This window comes from Leucoraja erinacea, chromosome 11 (assembly GCF_028641065.1).
Source record: "Leucoraja erinacea ecotype New England chromosome 11, Leri_hhj_1, whole genome shotgun sequence".
In the NCBI taxonomy this organism is placed as follows: Eukaryota; Metazoa; Chordata; class Chondrichthyes; order Rajiformes; family Rajidae; genus Leucoraja; species Leucoraja erinaceus.
Window position 1 is genome coordinate 33,485,455 of NC_073387.1, and position 22,768 is coordinate 33,508,222.

The 22,768-nt window shown below is 42.9% G+C and overlaps 1 protein-coding gene across 5 annotated transcripts in view; it reads left to right on the forward strand.

Moving 5' to 3' along the window:
• LOC129701662 (SH3 domain and tetratricopeptide repeat-containing protein 2-like) overlaps positions 1–22,768 on the forward strand; it is a 109,608-nt gene that overhangs the window by 35,142 nt on the left and 51,698 nt on the right. For 4 of the 5 annotated variants that reach the window (XR_008724244.1, XM_055642997.1, XM_055642998.1 and 1 more), the window contains exons 5-9: positions 8,394–8,504; positions 10,144–10,242; positions 13,681–13,808; positions 14,828–14,933; positions 19,178–19,321. Coding sequence is in view for 4 of the 5 variants with exons in the window: in XM_055642997.1 (XP_055498972.1) it covers positions 8,394–8,504; positions 10,144–10,242; positions 13,681–13,808; positions 14,828–14,933; positions 19,178–19,321 (588 nt within the window). In the remaining variant the exon portion in view is untranslated. The remainder of the gene's footprint in view (positions 1–8,393; positions 8,505–10,143; positions 10,243–13,680; positions 13,809–14,827; positions 14,934–19,177; positions 19,322–22,768) is intronic. The other variant, XM_055642999.1, reaches the window with a different exon arrangement.

A 22,768-nucleotide genomic window follows, 5' to 3' on the forward strand; every position in this document is an offset into this window, starting at 1 on the left:
TGGCCGGAAGTGTCCGGAGTGGCCCTGGGCTGGCGGGGTGCCGGCCCGCGGTGGTGGCAGCCCCAGGCTTGCAGCCGGCACAAGGGGGAGGCACTGGCTCCAGCTCAGCTCTGCCTGTCTCGCCGGGTTGGCCGGCAGCCCTGGACTGGCGGGGCGCTGGCCTGGGGTGGTGGCAGCCCTGAGTTTGCAGCCGGCACGGAGAGGGGGGAGATGGCTTTGGCTCTGGCCCCCTTGGGGCCCGTTTCCTGGTTGGCCGGAGACCATAGGCTGCGCCTCCTGCCTTGTCCAGTGGCTGTTGGTTGGCCCCCTTGATGCCTGAGGAGGCCGAGCGCCGGTCATCGGCAGGTATGCAAATGGGCTGCTGCGGTGGCTCGGCGGGTCAGGCAACATCTATGGAGTAGGGACTCAACCCAAAACATCACCCATTCCTTTTCTCTGGGGATGCTGCTTGTCCCGCTGAGTTGCTGCAGAACTTTGTGTGTGTGTGTCCGTTGATGGCTAGTGCTCAGCTTTCACCAGCGCTGGGGGAGTTGGCCGATGTCCACTTGGTGGAGCGTGGGGGTGCGGCTGGGGGTCCCCAACCCATCAGGGAGTGGCCGCCGCTGCTCCGGGCCGGTGTTCTATCGATCCGGGGCTGTCGATTGGCCCAGCAGGGCAGGCGAAGTTGAGTTGGGTTTAGTGCTTCTTCTCCACACTGTCTGTGGGCCTGGGGCCACCGCTGCTCCGGGCCAGAGGCTCGTTGGTCCGGGGTCGCGCTGGATGTCTCTGGCCGTGCCCCGGGAGGGAATGGGACACTTGGGGAGGGGAGGATGGGGGGATGTCCAGTGGCGGTTCAGCAGCGTTTGTGGCGCCGGGGACCCGGGTTTGATCCTGGCTGCGGATGAGGCGCGGGTCTGTGCGCGCGCAGTAGCGCAGCTTCCAAGAATGTTTCTCTGCCGGTCTAGTCTCTCCCCCTGTCACCCATTCGCATATGCCTCCTCTCTCTCGCTGTTACACCCCGCTCTCCTGTTACCTGGCACCCCCATTCCTCAGATTAAATATATTTTTACACATAAATTATGAAGAAAGATATGAATTTATACGCTGTTTATACAGCCAGCGCTTCGTTCGCTTTTTCTTTATAGCGAATGACATTTGACAAATGCCATGATTCCTTGCGTTTTTCAGAACATCGAACTGGCTTATTAGCAGGCAGTATAAAGTAGGCAGGCTGCTGGTATTCGAGACGACAAATGATGGTTAACTGCTCCTCAATCCCCATTCCTATTTTCAGAAGTTATCCCATTTAGCACACTACTATACGTTTAAACGCTGAAGAAAATAATAAAACATTAACACCAATTTATCAATAAAAAAAGTCACAGAATGCTGCATGGAAGTTTTCGTGTACACGATAATAAGATTTGGCAGCTATCTAAGCTCTTGGTAAGATCAATGCAGTTACTGTGTAGCTGTAATCACTGTTGTGCAATAAGCTGTGTTTGTGTAGTTTCCAGTAGTTACAAGTTGCCTTCACCATTGCAAAGCTCAGAAACGAGTCGGTTAAATAAGCATTGCTTGAACAAGCTGCCTGGTTTTACAAGGGAGTGTGGTTTTGCTGCATAAAGTTTTGATAACCTTGTGCCATGTGGAGTGTTGCTCAAGTATCTGTAATTCATGAGTTTAAAAGAATAAAGAATGGCAGTGAAATGAAAGCAGGTTGCACTGAGATATCAATCCAATGACCTGCGGTAATCACGAGGCTGTCCTTGGCCATAAACTTTGGCAATGTTAAGGTAAGTGTGTCAGCATAAACAGGTGTAATTATAGACAGAGGAAGTTAATCTGTGCACCAGATGAGATAGTGTTGTGTCCTAGCAATAATTGATCCTGCTCCACATTGGTGTATGATTCTGATTAACATGTAGAATCTTTTGCTGTCCTATTTGAACCTTGGACTAAATAGAAAGTTTTTGTTTTGATAAATTTCAACCTTGGTTCGACAATGTTCTTGGTTCAGAGTTGCATAAATTGGAATCTGCTCAGAATTAACTGACATCAAAAACCTAGATAACTCAGTCCATCAATAAATGTTAGCTTTGTTGAAATACTATGTATTGCTTTAATCATTATAGCATTGCACGCAAATTATATAACAATTCCTACCCAGATTAAACCTTCCCATGGAAAGGTTTTTGAATGTATAATTTATTTTTACAAAAGCTTGATATTTTTTGAGCAGCGGTTGTAAAAAGCTGCATATTCTTTTCTCAGTTCCTCAAGGGCCTGTCCCACTGTACGAGGCAATTCAAGAGCTCTCCCGAGTTTAAAAAAAAATCAAACTCGTGGTAAGTATGTAGCGGTTACGTCGGAGCTCGTGGATGTCTCGGAGAGGCTCGTAATGCTAACGGCAGGTACTCGGAAAACACGGAGACTCGTGAAGTTTTTTTAGCACTGTGAAAAATGTCCAAGAGAGCCCCGAGTATCTATGAACGGCTATTACCGTAATTCTCCGAGTTCGAATCAGGGGAAACTCAGGAGAACTCTTGAATTACCTCGTACAGGCCCTTAAAAGATTGGAAGTGGATTTTCAACTTGAATTATTATCATTCTTTTTTGGGAAGGTGCTTCAGTGTTGGTGTTGGGAAGGGAACTCCATCATTTTAACATGGAAATACTAAACGGGTTGAAATTCACACCCAAATTGAGTTGTTGGGTGATGGGTGGGAAATTCTGAGCACTTGCATCATATTGTTTGAGACGCATCATCCGGCACTTATGTGGTTAAAAATATCCCACTTGGTTGGCAATGCATCCACAATAGTGATTAAAAAGGAATTGTAGATGCTGGTTTATACCAAAGATAGGTACAAAATGCTGACCTTAACTCAGCAGGTCAGTATCTGGAGAAAATGTACAGGTGACTTTTGGGGTCGAGACCTTTCTTCAGACTCATTGTGGTGGGGAGGGGGTGGAAGCAAGAAAAAAACAGGCTGGCAACAGATGACATCCGGTGGCAAGGTTCCCTGATAGGTCGACTGTTGGCTAGGGATTGTGTGTCCCAAGAGGGATACATTGTTGTGAACTGTGGAACTGGTTAACCAACTTTCAGTGGAGGAATGAGTGCAGGGGGTGGGAGTGAGGGGCGGGGTAAGTGAATGTTTGTAGAAGATACCTATACTTGGAGAATTCAACCTACATACCGCTGGGTTGTAAGCTACCCAAATGAAATGTGAGGTGCTGTTCCTCCGATTTGCGAGTGGCCTCTGGCAACGGAGGAGGCCCAGGAAAAACCAAGTCAGCATGGAAAAATGGGAAGGGGTGTTAAAATGGTTAGGAGATCCAGTAGGCCTTGGCAGACTGAGTGTAAGCGTTCATTGGAAAGTGGTTTTGCAGTCTATGCTTTGACTTGCCAATGTACAGGACCCCACATCGGGAACATCGGATGAAGTCGTCGAAGTTTGAGGGGGTGCATGCGAAGTACATGGAAGAGAGGACATATAAGGACTGGTGTTGCACCTCTTGCGTTTGCAAAGGAAATTACCTGGGAGGAGGGTGGATTGTGTGGGAAGGGATGAGTGAACCAAGAAGTTGCGGAGGGAATGATCTCTGCGGAAGATGGAAACGGGTGAAGATGAGGAGATGTGATTAGTGGTGGGCTCAAGTTGGAGGCGATGGTAATGTCAGAGGACGATGTGTTAGAGGGTAGTGGGATGAAAGATGAGGAACAGGAGAACATTGTCTTTGTTTTATCTGGGAGGAGGAGGAGCAAGAGCAATACGACAGAACACAGAGGAGACACGAATGAGAGACCGATCTAAGATAGAAGAGGGGAAACTATGTTCACTGAAGAATGAGAACATCTCAGATGACCTTGTATGGAAACTCTCACCTTGGGAGTAGATGCAGCAGAGACGGTGTAATTGAGAGGAGAGGGATAGGCTCTTTGCAGGAGGCAGGGTTGGAAGACATGTTGTCCTGATAACTGCGGGAGTCGGTAGGTTTGTAGCAGATGTCTGCTGTGATGGGGACAAAGAGATCGAGAAAGGGGAGAGAGTTGTCTGAGATGGTCCAAGTGTACTTGAGGGCAGGGTAGAAGTTAGTGGTGAAGTTAATAAAGTCTAGGAGTTCTGCACGGATGCAGGAGGAAGCCCCGATACAGTCGCCTATGTAGTGGAGAAAGAGTTGGGGGATAGGACCAGTGTACACATGTAAAAAGGACTGTTCGGCATAACCAACAAAAAGGTAGAAATTGCTGAGACCAATGCGAGTGGCTGTGGCTATTCCTTTAAATTGGAGAAAGTGAGAGCAGTGAGGACCATTTCCACTAGGTTAGCAGAAGGGAAATACTTAAGCCTTTGTTCAAGGAAGAAACAAAGGGCCTTGAACCATTCCTGGTTGGAAATGGAGATGTAGAGGGATTGAATGGCCATAGTGAAGATGAGTGAACGGGGGCCTGGATATTAAAAGGTATTAAAAGGTGTGTGGAAAGGCGTGTGTGGTGTATTTGATGTAGGTTGGACAAGGGTGGATAGGATAGAATCAAGTTGCGTGGAAATATGTTCAGTGGGGCAGGAGCAGGCAGAAACAATGGGTCCGCCAGGGCGGTTCTTTGTGGATTTTGGAGAAGAGGTAGAAGCAAGCTGTGCAGGTCTTGGGAACAATAAGTTTGGAGGTTGTGGGTGGCAGATCACCAGAAGTGATGAAATTAGAGACAGTTTGGGAGATCACCAGAAGTGATGGAATTAGAGACAGTTTGGGAGATAATGGCGTAGGGTCTTCATCTGTGGGTTTATGGTCATGGGATAGGTAGGGTCCAAGAGTTAGTACTTGGCCTCTGTACGGTAGAGGTCATCATACCAGTTACAACGGCACCTTCCTTGTCCACAGGTTTAATGATAATGTCGGGATTCTTGGGAAGTGAGCAGAGGGCTGTGCGTTCAGAAGGGGGTGAGATTGGAGTGGGTAAATGGAGTAGAAAACTCAAGGCGGCTCATATCCCGCCAGCAGTTAGAAATAAAACGATCCAGTGAGGTTAGAAGGCCGGCAAGGGGTCCAAGATGAGGGGGAATGTTGGAGACGGGAGAAGGGGTAATCACTGGACAGTGAGGACTCCTTCACATAAAAAAGCCTCGAAGGTAGAGGTGACGGGAAAACAGCTCCATGGAATGGCAAGTCCAGAACTCTTTGAGTAGGGGGTTGAGTGGTATAAATGTAAGGCCTCTATTGACGACAGACCATTCTGTATCAGAAAGAGGGAGGTCGAGGCGAATGGGGAAATCACAACAGGGATGAGGGCTGGGGTCAGAGGGGGTAGAAGGAGTCTTGGGCGAGGTATTGTGGAGGGATGATGGCGTTTCAGAGAGGAGGGAGGTGTGAAGAGTGGTACACAGGTAGGGGTTAGTAGTAGGTACACAAAAATGCTGGAGAAACTCAGCAGGTGCAGCAGCATCTATGGAGCAAAGGAAATAAGGCAATGTTTCGGGCCGAAACCCTTCTTCAGACTGATGGGGCGTTAGTAGTAGTATGGTTTAAAGAGGGGATAGGCAGCAGGACCCAGTGGTACCATTACAGAGGTCCCCTGTTGGAAAGGAGAAGTGGTAGGACCCAGGAGAGTCAGCAGGAGAGTCACATTGTATGCACAATAGTAGTTTACTTGTTTCACTAAAAGAATAATGCACTGTGTAAAAGGAAACTGCTTTGTTGGCATTAAAGGCATTTTCTCCCATTTCATGAAAACAAAATTTTCAGCGATTTCAGCGAGATATTTGCAGATGAAACAGATCAATTCAGATTCCTTCAAATATCACGACATTTGATTAGAAAAGGATAAAAAAGAATCGGTGATTGATTATTCTGATCTGAAATGATATATGGTATTTAATATCAAGGTACAGGTGCACAACCTTTTATCCGAAGTTCCAAATAACGAAAAGCTCCGAATAGCAGACATTTTTTCGGTCCTTGAAGAAAGGTCCTTGAAGACGTTCACCGAGGGCGGCCCGCAGAGGTGACAGCGGAACCTCCGGTCGGTCCTCGAAGGAAGGGGAACTAAATCCCCATTCATAAATGAGAAGGTGAGGGTATATTGCGCGAGAGGGTTAATAATTGACAATTTGCTGCTGTCTGCCCACATGTGTGTAACCCCTTCCCTCCCCTCTCCAGCTCCCCGCCCATTGCACCGGCGCGGAGGCTTTGCACTGTCTTCACGTCGGCGATGCCAGCAGGTCAGTGCCAGTCACCGGAGACGTCAGGACCAACGGGACACCGACCCCAGGCCCACTGCAAGCATGGAGATCCCAGAGACCCACAGCCAGCAGCAGCCCAGCCCCGTCCCAACTCCAGAGGAAAACTGCAAACTGGCCGGAGACGTCAGGACCACCAGAAGCCGCTCCCAGATGGGCCGCTACGGCGACAAGTGGCAGTCGCCCACAGCCCGAGCTGCGCCCCCTCATCGGGACACCGACCCCCAGGCCCACTGCAAGCACGGAGATCCCAGATCAGCAACTCCAGCCCAGCCCCGCTCCAACTCCAGAGGAACACGCTCCCCATAGGGGCAGAAGATGATGGTGTGCAAGGTAGTCTTGTTCTTGGGGTGGCGCAGCTCGGGCTGTGGGCGAACTGCCACTTGTCGCCGTAGCGGCCCATCGGGGAGCGGATTCCTCTAGAGTTGGAGGGGGAGGGGGGTATTGTGCTGTTTGATCGCCCCCTGCTATCCCAGGGACAGGGAGACACAGCGGCTTTTGAGACTGGTGGGCAATCACTTCCAAAATTCTGCCCACACAGTCAGTACACCTCTCCTACACTGCATTTCATACAAATATTTATTCTGCAAGAAAAAACTACATTGAAGACTCAAACTCGCGACCGAGTAACTGCCGGGATCGAGGCGCAAACTCGCGACCTAGCTCGGGGATTCAAGAATCCCCGAGCTAGGCCGCCTAAGGGCATGTAGCCCCGCTAGGGTGACATGAGTGCCAGAGGTGATTCAATGCTGCGGTCACATTTATAAATTCAGGAATTAATTCAACACACTGCATTTCATACAAACATTTATTCTGCAAGAAAAAACGACATTGAAGACTCAAACTCGCGACCGAGTAACTGCCGGGATCGAGGCGCAAACTCGCGACCTTGCGGATATGAGCCGAGCACTCTACCACTGAGCCAGCCGTTAAAATCTATGCTAAAAATCTTCCATTCTGAAGGCCGAAAATTTCCGAATTATGAAAAGTGTCTGGTCCCAAGGCTTTTGGATAAAAGGTTGTGCACCTGTACTTCTTACGCAATCATGTTTCAATTACTTAAATATAGTAAATGGGTATTTGTATCAGTTCTGATTTTAGGAAAAACTCAATATGTGGAATGAGTTGTATTTAAATAAGCGGAGATGTACCTCATGAATGGGTGTGGGAAGGGACATGCTGACTAATGCTGGGGGATCATTTTGAATTAATTTAATTAGGCAAGAGGCACAATAATGTAGCCGCAGGAAAGTCTGATGAAGCATCCAGAAAGCTGAAATGGATAAATAGCTCGAATTAAAAAAAAATAAAGTAGGAATTGGATGAAAAAAACAACAGATCATGGTATTCATAAGCATGTGTACTCTCGGAGAGACCTGGACAGCTGACATGCTAAGAGAACAAAATGTCTCATGAGCATATACTATGGTGGATTTTAAAATAAGATGTGGATAAATTTAAAAGAGAGTTAGATAGAGCTCTAATGGCTAGCAGAATCACAGGATATGGGGAGAAGGCAGGCATGGGTTACTGATTGTGGATGATCAGCCACGATCACAATGAATGGCGGTGCAGGCTCCAAGGGCCAAATGGCCTCCTCCTGCACCTATTTTCTTTGTTTCTATGTTTAATTGCTGATAACTGGTGAACAGGCTGAGAAAAGCTATGGAGCTAATCATCAACTTGACAAACACAGGCTTTGTTCATTTTTGCCACACAGCTGAAGGTAACTCACAAGGGAATGATCTCTCAAGTAATTATTTTCATGCTCCCAAATGAAGGTTGGCAAATAGATGACACTTTTGAGGGCAGTATGTGAAATCATAGCTCAATGTCTGTATCTTCAAGAGTATGGGAGAAAATGAATGGGAATTCTTATTGTAATCTGGGCTTGAATTCCATCTTCAAACTTTCCAATAACTGTTATGCCAAGGATTTATTCAGCAGTTAGGAAGAGCATGACAATAACACCACAGATACTGTTTCCACGTTAAAAGTTAAAACAATTTTTAGCAGCAATTGGTAAGTTGTTAGATGTAGAACCATGGCAACAAATCTCATGTATTTGACTTATTTTTTCACTGTTCTGTAACCAATTTCTTCAGTGCAATGTAAAATTTAGGTTCTGTTATAACAATCTTTTAATTTTTTTCATTTATTTCCTTTCAGAGAAAGAATCCCCTTTTGTATCTCTTAACTCTTCGGGTTACTGGTCCGATATGCAAAGCCAGTCTCTTGAAACAGACAGAGAATCTACTCATGGAGATAAAATGGCTGTAGGTAAGAGTAGACAGGAATACGTTGCAAAACATAACTTTATATGGTTGCTGAATACAGGCCCAACGTTCTGAACATATTGTAAAATTTATTTAAGAAATGTTTTTATTAATTAATTTGCAAGGGTTTTGATCATTTGGGATAATTATAATTCAGAACATGTATTATCATTGAGACAAAAAAAAATGTTAATACTAGTTTCCAAGGTGAAACTATAGTATTAATGGAAAGGCAGAAATGTGTTATTGGTTACATGTGCTAAAAGCACAATATAACAAAGTGCAATTGAACGTTGGTATTGGAGTACCATGCCATGCCAAGCTCACCCCCTCCATGACATACTGGTCAACCTGAGGAGTACCTTCAGCAACAGACTAGTTCCACCATGATGTAATACAGAACAAAACTGTACAACATCTCGCCCTTCTGTCGTGGGATCGACTGACTTCCCTCTCACCCCCCCCTCTAAATCTTTGCACATCCCCAATCCTTTCCACTCGTCACTTTAATGTAATATGTCATGTATCTTGTGTTTTATGACTGCTGGCTGATCAATTTCCCTTCTGGGATAAATAAAGTTGCATTGTATTGTATCGTATGTTTTCTGAATGTGGCTAAAGATGAATTTCTAGCCAGAAATGTGCCTATCACTGGGTTTAAAGCTGTACATGGAAATCTGTGATCCTGAAAGAAAAAAAGGGGACATTTGCTTTGGTATTCTAATATCTGCCACTTGCTCCACTCGAATCCAACAAGTTGAAGAGGCTTGCCTGGGGGATCTTAACATTAATATTTCTATATGTCCCTCTGACATTCAGTCAAGGAGATGAAATGTAAAGAGAGATTCTAAATGATCTGCAGTATTTTGATACAAATATATACAAACAGTCCCTTGATACCAAAAAAACCCAGGCAATACACTGGGCTGAGAAACCTATTCTGATTAACTTTGGTTTCATTGTTCTATGCTTTACATGAAGAAGATCCTTGGACAAATGGAATAGGGTGGCGATGTGGTAGAGTTGCTGCCTTACAGCGCCAGAGACCCAGGTTCGATCCTGTCTATGAATGAAGTCCATATGGAATTTGTAGGTTTTTCCTGGGACCACGTGGGTTTTCTCCAGGTGTTCTGGTTACCTCCCACACTCCAAAGACATACAGGTTTATTGGTTAATTGACATCAGTAAAATTTGTAATTATCCCTAGTGTTTAGGATAGTGTTAGTGTATGGAATGGTCGCTGGTCAGCCGGGATTTAGTGGGCTGAAGGGCCTGTTACTGTGCTGCATTTCTAAAGTCAAAAGGAAAAGTTAATATTAAATGTAATATGCTACTGGGAAAATTTGAAAATGTTCCAAATAAAGACATTTTAATTTGCTTATAAACTAATCAGAAGATTGTGAAGCCTAAATCCTCAAAAAGGCATTTTTTTCATGGCTCAATGTTGATATAACCATGTGCAGGAAAGAACTGCAGATGCTGGTTTAAATCCAAGATAGACACAAAATGCTGGAGTAACTCAGGGGGACATGCAGCATCTCTGAAGAGAAGGAAACGTACCTCCTTCATGGTTGAACATATTTGTGGTGCATGTAGTAACATAAAGATTAGTGTGTACAGGAAACTAATATTTTTTTTTCTAGGTAAATGGGAGCATCAGCCTGAATCACGGTCACTGAACCAGGACACAGATTGTGAAGATCATTTGCTAGGATCCTCTGTGAAACAACAATTTCCTAAAGGTACCACAAGCTATATAACTGAAAACATTTACACAACTCAGCTCAATGTGTTTCACAGTCTGACAGTATCTCAAATATTGTTGGAGATGTTGCGTGCAACAAAATCTTATTCAGAAAGGCTTTACCATCAGAGAGGAGGAGACTCAGTGTAGTTAAGGGAAGAGAAATGCTCCCGTGATTACACAGAAGATATTCCTTCAATGACAGGTATTAAACTGGAAACATTCACATTGCAGCTTTTCATAAAGGAGACCTTCAGGCTGCATTGAAAAGACTGAGATAACACCATCCAATGTTTTTCTTGGATCATATTCAAACTCAGTAAGAAACCCCCTGCAGATTGGAGGCCAAAGGTTCCATAGTGTGCACTGATATTCATGACAGGTATTATGTCTTTCAGACATAGGAATAAAGCAGTCAGAGTCAGTTCCCCAGCCACATCAATAAATATGTATAAAACATGCTGATCAGTATTTTAGGTAAGGTGCATATCTTTCACTTTATACTGTTCCTTCCATGTTTTTGACAGTCAATTCTTGGAAAAAAAAAGGGATGTCTTCCAACAGACTTTTCAGAGGCCAAAGTTACAACTTTTTTCTACAGTTCCAACTGCAAATTTCTATCATGAGCCTTTTACTCTGTTCCTCTCCTTGATAACTATATGAGACTGAACCAGTCTGTTCAAGAACTTTTGTTCTTGACCTCATGATGAACCGTTGATCATGTATCCATACTTTTGCATTCTTTCTGCAATATCACCAACTTCTGCAACTTGATTCAGTTTGCTTCTCTCGTCCAGTGTTTTAATAGAGCAGTATGGGAATAGGAAGAGGATTTAAAATGGTTAGCAGCTGGGAGATCCAGTAGTCCTTGGTGGACTGAGCACCTGTTTGGTGAAATAATTGCCAAGTCTACGCAGATGTTAAGGATGCCTCGCCGGAAACATAGGATGCAATCGATGAAGTTAGACGAGGTACATGCTAATCTCTTTCTCACCTGAAAGTTCTGCTGGGGCCGTGGATGGATGTGAGGGAACAGGTACAGGAACAGATGTTACATCTCCTGTAGTTGCAGTGGAAAATACCTGGGGATGGGATGGTTTGGGTGGAATGGGATGATTGAACCAAGGAGTTGTGAGGAAAGCAGAAAGGGGTGGGGATGGGAGAATGTAACTGGTTCAATCATGTTGGAGTGGTGAAAATGTCAGAGAATGATGCAGAGGCTGGTGAGGTGAAAAGTGGGGACCAGGGAAAATTCTTGTTCTATCTGGAGGGAGGGGGAGTGAGACCAGAACTACTGGACACAAGATGTGTGCGTGGGATCCTTCTACGACAGCGGGGGGGGGGGGGGGGGGGGGGGGGGGGGGGGGGGGGGTACACATTTATTAGTGGATGGCATCTTAGCAAGATGCAGTGGGAGGAAGTTTATTCTAGTTTAGAGAGATACAGCTTGGAAACAAGCCCTTCGGCCCACCGAGTCCACGCCGACCAGCGAGCACCCATACGCAAGTCCTATCATACACACTAGGGACAATGTACAGAAGCAAATTAACCTACATTTTTGGAATGTGGGAGGAAACTGGAGCAGCCGGAGAAAACTCATGCAGTCACAGGGAGAACATACAAACTATACAGACAGCACCTGTAGTCAGCGTCGAATCAGTCTCTGGTGCTGTAAGGAGGCAACTTTACTGCTGCACCATCGTTCCGCTTGAACAACAGTGGGAGACAGTGGGTTTGTATTTGTGTATTTTGCCTTGATTGTGGGCTTCACAATTCTGACCTCTTCTATCCATATCTCACACTTTTTGTCTTTTTATAGATATGATGAGTAAATCTCTGCCACATGTGCTGCAACCGTTTTATGATTCTCTGGTGCCACAGTGTACAACACCTTCTAACTAAAAGCAGCCAGTTTAATTATGAAAAAGTTATGTGTCCAAACATATAATTAAGCCAAATGCACTATTAATTAGTTGATGGAAATTCAATCAGCACTTCATGTTTTCTGATAACTTGTAAAGTTTTATTTCCTCCCTTCTTCCAATTTGCACTTGCATCACCACTTAATGTGGAGAGATTTGATTCTTAACGGCTTAGGATTTGCTGTCAGCAGACTAATTTATTAAGGTTCCCTGGCGAGAACAATAGTCCGCAGCTGGCCTATCGTGAACTCTGTGTTGCCTTCTTCAAAAGAATGGAATCATGAGATTGGGAGAGTGACAACAAGCTCTTCCTTTAAAAATGGAGGCACAAGAAACTGCAGATGCTGGAATCGTGAGCAAAACACAAAGTGCTGGAGGAACTCAGTGGATCAGGCAGCATTTGGGGAGAGAATGTTTGGACAATATTTTGGTTGGGACCCTTTGCACCTGATTGGAGTAAGGGGAGAGAAACCTGTAAAATAAAATTGGGGGTGGGAGAAAGCCTGGCAACTAATAGATGGGAACTGTTAAGGGGGTTTGATTGGTGGATGGGTGGAGTAAGCGACAAAAGCTGGAGATGAAAAGGAGACAAAAGCGTGTCAGATAAAGAGAGAGGCATTAAATGTAAATCCGTTACTCCGGCTTTACATTTCACTCCTCTTCTCCCCTTATCTTACATCCTTTTGTCTCAATTTCATTTCTAACCCTTGGCCGTTGCTGGGGTGGGCACAGTGGCGCAGTGGTAGACTTATTGTCTTACAGCGCCAGAGACCCGGGTTTGATCCTGACTACGGTTGCTGTCTGTATGGAGTGTGTACATTCTCCCTGTGAGCACATGGGTTTTCCCAGGGGGCACTGGTTTCCTTCCACACTCCAAAGATGTGCAGGTTTGTAGGTTAATTGACTTCTGTAAATCGTAAATTGTTCCTAGTAAGGTGGTGCTAACGTATGGGGTGATCACTGGTCGGCAAGGACTCGATGGGCCAAAGGGCCAGTTTCTGCACTGAATCTCTAACATCTCTAAAGTTTCATCCATCTGCCAATCAATCCTCCCCTCCCCTGTATCCACCTAACACTTGCCAGGCTTTGTTTTACCCATAACTCTCTTTATTAACTTTGGTTCCCCCCCACCTCCACCCCACTTTTATCACTCTGAATAAGGGTCACCCGAAACATTGACTGTAAATGTCCTCCACACATGCTACCTAACCCGTTGATGTTCCTTTACCGTTTTTTATTGCTTAAATACTTTACAACTGTGACAGTTGATTATGTTACATTCCCTGATATTTAAACTTCTCATTTCTAAATGGAAAATATAACTAAATGCACACCAAAGATAGCATACCAATCAGTCAGAAACGCACAGAAATATCTGAAAGAATATGGCTTCACTTTGGTCAATTACGAGAAATTGTTTAAAACACAAAATTTTACACTAAGTTTGCACAAAAAAATGTAGGCGCCCCAGAGGAAATCATTTAACACTGGACTGATCTGTCTTTTTTTTCCAGATGTGACATTATCATACTGTGTTATCAGTCAAAAATCAGGACTTGTCGATCATGAGCTTCAAGGGGCTACAAGAAGGAGGCTGTGCATTCTGGAAAGCGAAACCAAAGATGTTGGCGCGCTTTTCAATGTAAGACGCCTAATGTATAAAAAATACTGTTCATGACTGCTGAGATAAAAAGAATATGATAAATATAATATTATTTGGTAATAGTGCTCTCTTGGAGAGTTATATTATAATAGGATGTCATGTTATTATGGGAAGGGAAATTTGATTGTTTTTGTTTTGACATGAGAGTTAATTACAATGCATGTCTTGAATGTGTTGTTCGAGGAGGGGATATAAAATGGAGTTATTTAACTAATTTAACTTATTCTTACCACTTCCTAAATATAGGGGAAAAAATCCAAATGAGCAGGCTTTGTTGAATTATATGAATTTAAGCAGTTGAACTATATCCTATAATATCATGGGATTATTTGAAAGTGCCTGCCTTTCCCCCTCTGCCCCCCCCCATCTACCCCTCAGCCCTACTACAATTAATCTGAAGAAGGTTGCCCATCTAAATATCACCTATCAATATCCTTCAGAGATGGTGCCTGACCTGCTGAGTTGCTCCAGCACTTTGGGTCTTAATTTACATTGGTTTTGTTGTTAAAGGGTCATCTTCTGATACAAGCATGTGCATATGGCTCAGTAAACTTTTATTAGATGTATTTACTGGGAGCCTGCGCCTGCTTTTGTATTAGATGTATTTACTGGGAGCCTGCTTATCCTTGATCCTGACATGCAGCAATGTGGTGTGAAAACTCAGGCTGCTGCAGAATATACGGAGGTCTAGCATTTTCAATTGGAATTTCATTTGGTTTAATGGCTAAAAACCAATCAGGACTTAGTGTGAATGGTGGAATCAGAGGAATTTTAGAGACGTGACTCATCAGGTGATCCATGATGTCTGAGCTGGATAGTGAAGTAATTGTGTAACACATTGCATCATTCGTTATCTGCTGCGTACAATTCACAGGATGTTTTACTGTAGAAATACCACATAATTTCTCTCAGAAAGCAATGCAGAGCTTGTGCTTAGAAATATCTCCTAATCCCTGTGATTTATAAATTACCCTTTGCTGATGTTTTGAAATTTGCAGGAATTATCATCGCGACTGATTTCAATTCACGCAGAGAAGGACCTCTTTGTTCTCACCTTTAAGACTGTTGAGGAAATTTGGAAATTTACAACTTACCTTTCCCTAGGTATGTGGTTGCTTATTATGTTTGTGAAGAGAAAATAAATGACTGAATTACCTCTCAATGGCATTCGAGGAGACCCTAGTAAGGGCCTTAACTATGATGGAAGAGGGGAGCCAGCTTCCCTAAAGAATGAGGAACACCTGGTGTTCTGGTGTGGAACACCTCATCTTGAGCGCAGGTGCAACGGAGACATTGGGAGTAGGAGATAGAGTCTTTGCAGGAGGCAGGGTGGGTGGAAGTGTAGTCTAGATAGCTGTGGGAGTCAGTAGGTTTCTTTATTTTTTCCTATCTCCTGTGATGGAGGTGAGATGAAGAAGCGAAAGGAAGATATCAGAGATGGTCCAAGTGAATTTGAATGCAGGATGGAAATTAGTAGCAATATTGATGAAGTCTGAGTTCTGCATGGGTGTAGAAGTAGCCCTGATGCAATCATTAATATAGCGGAGATAGAGATCAGGGATAACGGGATTGGTGGAATTTAATTCGGAGAAATGTGTGACCTACACAGAGAATGGTAGGGCTCTGTGGTGTGTTGTAGAGCAGGAGGTTGTAGGAGTACAGGTACATAGTTTGTTGAAAGAGACAGCACTTGGCAGTATAGTTGATAAGACATGGTGAGGCTTCATTTGGAGTATTGTGTTCAGTTTTCGGCACCATGTAATAGGAAATATGCCGTTAAGTTGTAAAGGGTGCAGAGAAAATTTATGAGGATTTTACCAGGACTTGAGGGCACGGGCTGTAGTTAGAGGCTGAGCAGGCGAGGACTCTATTCCTTAGAGCGCAGGATGTTGATGGGTGATCTTAAAGAGGTGTACAAAATCTTGAGAGGAATAAATCGGGTAGATGCACAGAGTCTCTTGCCCACAATAGGGGAATCGAGAACCAGAGGACATAAGTTTAGGGTGAGAAAGGGAAACATTTAATAGGATCCTGAAGGGTAATTATTTCACACTAAGGGTGGTAGGTGTGTGAATCATACTGCCAGAGGAGGTAGTTGAGGCAGGTACTATTGCAACGGTTAAGAAAGATTTAGACAGGTACATGGATAGGACGGGTTTAGAACATTATGAGCCAACACAGACAAATGGTAGTGGTATAAATGGGACATGTTGGCCAGTGTGGTCTAGTTGAGCTGAAAGGCCTATTTCCACACTGTAAGACTCTCTGACCCTTGAATGTTTTATTTATGTGTAACTGCAGTAACATGAAATCTACATTTCTATTGTTCAAAGTATGTGAGACAAAGCTCCCTCAATTCGTACTACATTACGCCTGTCATCAGTAAATGAAAAATTAGCAAAGTAGAATCAAACAATTTGCCTCCAACCCGACATGTACTTTACAGAGAAAAGTAAATACTTTAAATGCAGTAACAGTCTCACTGTTGAACTGCACGATTAGATTATTGAGTTGTAAAATCATCTTTACCCGAATGCTGTTTTAATGCATGCATCTCACCAAGAAGCCTATAATCTGTCCGTACTTTTGAAGGGGATTTTCATGTGTTGGTTGTGTTTTTATTTTAATAAATGGTTAATGTTCCCCTTGAAGTCTTGCTCCAGATACAGAAAATCGCTCCTCTGTAATTTTTATTTGAGAGATATCAAATATCTATTTTGGAAACTGAATCCAGATTTGTGTTACTCTTTGTTTCGCAAACACTGGACTGTTTATACATCTTGTGACTGTTATCAACACCAACACTGCCTTACACTTTTGTAATTATAAAATTGGCATTGTGTTGATTTTTCAATCGGCCTCACTGCCTGAAAGGCCACTGAGGAAGGCAAAGCTGATTCTGTGGCAGTGAAGTTAGTATTTTATATATTTTTTTGAGGAGTGAGACATTAAACATTAAGCAAATCAACATTTTATTTCTCCATAAATACCACCTTTCTTATAATACTTCCAACAGTCCATTTAATTTTTTAAACTTCAGAATTTCAGTGTCCTTTGTATTTATTTTGTGATACTTAAAGGTAGCATGCAAGACAACAGATTTTATTATTTAAAGAACCTGGAAACGTTTCCATCAGGAAGCCAAAGACCAACCTAAACATTCCAGGAGATGATGTAATTATTTAGCAAAAGGGTGGTGGTGTTATTGCTAAAGGAAGGATTTTTTCCAGATACAAGATACTCAGACCACTCTTGTACAATAATTTGCTGTTTGAAAGCCAACAGACGAGTCCTTTCAGCAGTAGAGTCAATATTGGATCGACGTTTAATTTTTATAGTGCAGGATATTTGAACAAGAGATTGATCATCCCTCACTAGCTGCCTGAACTGCGAAATATTTCTAGCACTGGGACAGGAAACTTGCTGAATGTGATCAGTCGTTTGCACTGCCATAAAATTGTTCACTTGCAACCACATGTAAACAAAGCAAAATGCAGCCTTACGGACCAAGTTGTCCTTGGAGCCATAGGGTCTCATGCAGTGTAATCAGGTCATGCGGATGGGCTAAAAATGAATGTCCTCCACAAAATGCCCCAGGGCAAGCAGCAAGCCGACACCATGAGCTTTGTGGTATGTTAAAAATAATAAGGTAAAAGAAAACAACTAAATTATGTGCATAAGTAATATTAGCTGAATTAGGCTATTCGGAACATCAAGTCTACTCCGCCATTCAATCATGGCTTATCTATCCTTCCCTCTCAGCCCCATTCTTCTGCCCCACAATGACTGGTACCAGTATTAATCAAGAATCTGTCAATCTCAGCATTAAACATATCCTTTGACTTAAAATAAGGATATTGACAATAAAAAAATTGCCTTAATTGTTGATATAAAAACATTATTACAAACACTAATAATTATTAAAAAATGTAACATTCCTGCCATCTCTCCAATAGCTATAAGGAATAGATTTGAAAATACTGTAACCAGGCTAAGGGGAATTCCAGAGAACCTCTGCCAAAGGAAAGAGTCACTGTTAGCTTGCAGATAATAAGTTTGAGACTTTCACATTAATGCACTGGTTTGCAACTTTGCTACATTGTGATGGCAGAACTAAGGGAAACAAGGCTTTGAAGTGCAATATTTTGTAACCACGTACTTGATACTTAAAAACAATTAATTTGCTTTATTTATAGAGCAACGTAAACCTTAATATGCCAGCAGTTTGACCATCCCTGCATATAGAGAGGTAACAAAAAAGGGATCTACGTCTATGTTTATTGTCCAGTGATCCCAACAGAGAGTGTGCATTTGCTGTGGAATTGACCTTACCATGGTACTATAGGTATTGGATTTGGTATTGGTTTATTATTGTTACTTGTGTACTGAGATAGTGAAAAACATTGTTTGCATGCTATCCAGTCTAATCATAGTATCAATCAGCGCAATCAAGCCATACATACTGGTACAACATGTAGAGCAAAGAGATAGATATCAGAATGCAGAATATAGTGTTACAGTGTTAGAACATTATAGTTACAGAATGAGTGCAGGAACAAAATGCAAGAACCCCAAGAAGGTAGGTTGAGAGATCGGGATTACAACCTGAGATGTGCATGAAAATAGTGGGGAAGAATATGGTGGTCTGTGCTTTCAAGCTTTTGTGTCTTCTGCTTGATGGGAGAAGGGAATGGTGGGTTTGATTGGGGTGCAAATGGTCCTTGATTATTTAACTGTTTTCCTGAGGCAGCGTGAAGTATAGATGAAGTCAATGGGATGAGGCTGTTTTGCGTGATGTACTGGGCTGAGTTGACAACTCTGCAATTTCCTATGGTTTTAGCCAGATCAGTTGCAAGACCAAGTTGTGATGCATTCCAATAGGATGCTTTCTACTGAGTTTCTGTAGAAATTGGTAAGAGTCCTTAGAGACATGCTGAAATTCCTATATCTTCTGAGGAAGTAGATGCGTGGTTATGTTTTGTATGCTACAGCATCAATTTGATTGGTGCAGGACAAGTTATTAATAATATTTAGGAACTTGTACACATTAGCACTATTGATGCCGACTGGTGTGTACATTATCTTCTTTTCTAAAGTCAATAACTGGCAAATCACGTGTAATCCAAAGCACAATATCTTTAAGGCCATAATAAGAAAAAAATGCTACTTTGTTGAAATAAGGGCACTGAATACTTATGGATTTGAACCTCAGGGTAAACCAGGGCCTTCAGGAGAGGGAACACTTTTTTGGCTGACATACATATTTAGTTGATAAGGTTTGCCAGAATCATTAGCAAAAATGTTAATCATGTAACCCCATTGTTATTAAATTTAATCTGTTTATCTAGGATTTGTCGGTCGCTGTTTGGAAAACTTGTTGTTAGACCAACATTTCTGGTTGAATGTCTCTCTTGTGGAAGATGTGAAGATTCAGGTTAAAGTAAATGAAGTACATTTGTCACTGATGTATTTGGATCTTCTGTTACAGGAAGGTAAGACATTGAATATTGGATGTGTGGAACAAGGAATTAGGAATACATGGGGGAAAATGGAAGCTAACAGGGTCAAATAAATGACAATCCAGAATTTATTTTGTCCTATCTCTAAATCCACATTCCTTTGACTAACTATTTTCCAGAAATTGGGATTTTCTGCTGAATACCAACTTCAAAATATGAAATTTTATTTGGAAACCAAAAGTGCAGTCTAGGAAATGCTTCCTTATCTGATGACTTTATAATCCCAAGAATGGGTGACTTCAATCTACATATAGATTGCGCCAACCAAATTCGTAGCAGCGCTGAGGTGGAGGATTTCCCAGATGTATACGGGATGATTTTTTAAATCAATATTTAGGGAACCGACTAGCAGACAGGCCATCCTAGACTGTGTATTGTGTAATGAGGAAGAATTAGTTAGCGATCTTATTGTGCAAAGTCCCTTGGGCAACAGTGACCATAATATGGTGGAATTCTGCATTAGAATGGAAAGTGACATGGTTAATTCAGAGACTAGAACTTAAAGAAAGGAGAATTTGAAGGTATGAGACGGGAATTGGCTAGGAGAGACTGGCAAATTATACTTAAAGGGTTGATGGTGGAGACGCAATGGCAGATATTTCAAGACGGCATGGATGAGCTCCAAAAATTGTTCATCCCTGTCTGGTGAAAAAATAAAATGGGGAAGGCGGCTCAACCGTGGCTATTGCGGGAAATCATGGGTAGTGTTAAATCCAAGAAAAAGGCATATAAAATGGCCGGAGGAAGCAGCAAACCGGATGACTGGGAGAAATTTAGAACTCAACCGGGGAGGGCAAAGGGGTTAATTATGAGGAGGAAAAAAGAGCACGAAAGAAAGTTTGCGGGGAATATAAAAACTGACTCTAAAAGCTTCTTTAGATATGTAAAAAGGAAAAGATTAGTGAAGACAAATGTAGTTCCCTTACAATCAGAAACAGGTGGATTTATAATGGGAAACGAAGAAATGGCAGAACAGTTAAACGAGTACTTTGGTTATGTCTTCACTCAGGAAGACATAAACAATCTCCCAGAAATACTAGGGGACCGAGGATGTAGTGGGAGTGAAGAACAGAACGGAATTCACATTAGTCAGGAAATGGTGTTGAGTAAACTGTTGGGACTGAAGGCACATAAATCCCCAGGGCCAGATGGTCTGCATTCCAGAATACTCAAGGAGGTGGCCCTAGAAATTGTGGATGCATTGGTGATCATTTTCCAATGTTCTCTTGACTCAGGATCAGTTCCTATGGACTGGAGGGTAGCCAATGTAACCCCACTTTTTAAGAAAGGAGGAAGAGAGAAAACGGGGAATTGTAGACCAGTTAGCCTTACATCAGTAGTGGGGAAGATGCTGGAGTCAATTGTTAAATATGTTACAGCAGCACATTTGTACAGCAGTGACAGGATCTGTCAAAGTCAGCATGGATTTATGAAGGGGAAATCATGCTTGACTAATCTTCTGGAATTTTTTGAGGATATAAGAAGTATAATGGATAAGGGAAAGTCAGTAGATGTGGTGTATCTGGACTTGCAAAACGCCTTTGACAAGGTCCCAAACAAGATATTAGTGTGCAAAATTAGAGCACATAGTGTTGGTGATAGGGTATTGATATGGATAGAGTGGTTGGCAGACAGGAAGCAAAGAGTAGGAATTGACGGGTCCCTTTCAGAATGGCATGCAGTGACTAGTGGGGTGCCGCAAGGCTCGGGGCTGCAACCACAGTAATTACGATATATATTAACGATTTAGATGCGGGAATTAAATGTAACATCTCCAAGTTTGCGGATGACACAAAGCTGGGTGGCAATATGAGCTGCGATGAGGATGCTATGAGGCTGCAGAGTGACTTGGAAAGGTTGGGAGAGTGGGCAGATGCATGGCAGATGCAGTATAATGTGAAAAAATGTGAGGTTATGCACTTTGATGGCAAGAACAGGAAAGCAGATTATTATCTGAATGGTGTCAGATTAGGAAAAGGGGAGGTGCAACGTGACCTGGGTGTGCTTGTACATCAGTCACTGAAAGTAAGCATGCAGGTACAACAGGCAGTGAAGAAAGCTAATGGCATGTTGGGCTTCATTGCGAGAGGATTTGAGTTTAGGAGCAAGGAGGTCTTAATGCAGTTGTACATGGCCCTGGTGAGACCACACATGGAGTGTTGTGTGCAATTTTGGTCTCCTAAGTTGAGGAAGGACTTTATTACTATTAAGGGAGTGCAGAGTAGGTTCATCAGGTTAATTCCCGCGACGGCAGGAGTGACAAATGATGAACGAATGGGTCAACTGGGCTTGTATTCACTGGAATTTAGACGGATGAGAGGATAACTTATAGAAACATCTAAAATTCTTAAAAGATCGGACAGGCTAGATGCAGGAAAAATGTTCCTGATGTTGGGGGAGTCTAGAACCAGGGGGGCATAGTTTAAGAATAAGGGGTAGGCCATTTAGGACTGAGATGAGGAAAATAAAATTCACCCAGAGAGTTGTGAATCTGTGGAATTTGTGCCACAGAAGGCAGTGGAGCCCATTTCACTGAATATTTTAGAGAGAGTTATGTGAGGGATATGGGGAAAAAGCAGGATGGGGTACTGATTTTAGATGATCAGCCATGATCATATTGAATGGTCATGCTGTCTCTAAGGCCAGATGGCCTACTCCTGCACCTATTTTTCTATGTTTCTATGTTTTTTAAGTTTCTAAGACTGTAGTGAATTAAATGGTATGACTGGGTAACTATATGTTGCATGTATGACGTACCACCGGAAGTAATTATGTGGCAGAAGAAATTGATCGAAAATTTGTGAAGACTGTATTGACAATGAGGTACTAATTTTCTGTAATAAATCATCCCCAGCCATTTTACAGGAGCATTAAGAGTCAATATTTGATTCTAAGCCACACAGAATATAAAGGCAGCTTAAAAAAAAGCACTTTGTCAGTGAGGTAGGATTTAAGGAGTGTCCTAAAGAATGCAAGAGGAAGTGCAGAGAATTAGAAAAATAATTTCAGAGCATGGGCCTTGGCAGCTGAAGGCATTGTTGCTACAAGTGAAGTTAAATTGGGTTCACTGTCATGCGTGCAAATATGTTGTGGTACAAGTACAATCAAATTCTTGTATTGAGCAGCATCACAAGCACATAGATTCGGACAACACGCAAAACATAAGTTACACGTTAAGTTGTACAAGACGGTGATAAGAATTACGGTGCAACAAAGCCATGGTAGTACGAGGTGATCCTAAAGGGCCTGTCCCACTTAGGCGACTTTTTAGGCGAGTGCAGGAGACTCTGCGCTCGCCTCATGATCGCCACATGGTCGCTGGTGGTCTCTGGTGAGTCTCCTTCATAGTCGCGAGGAATTCCTGCATTCTGGGAACTAGTCGTGGCCTCAGTATGGTCACCGCAAATTTTTCTGCGACCG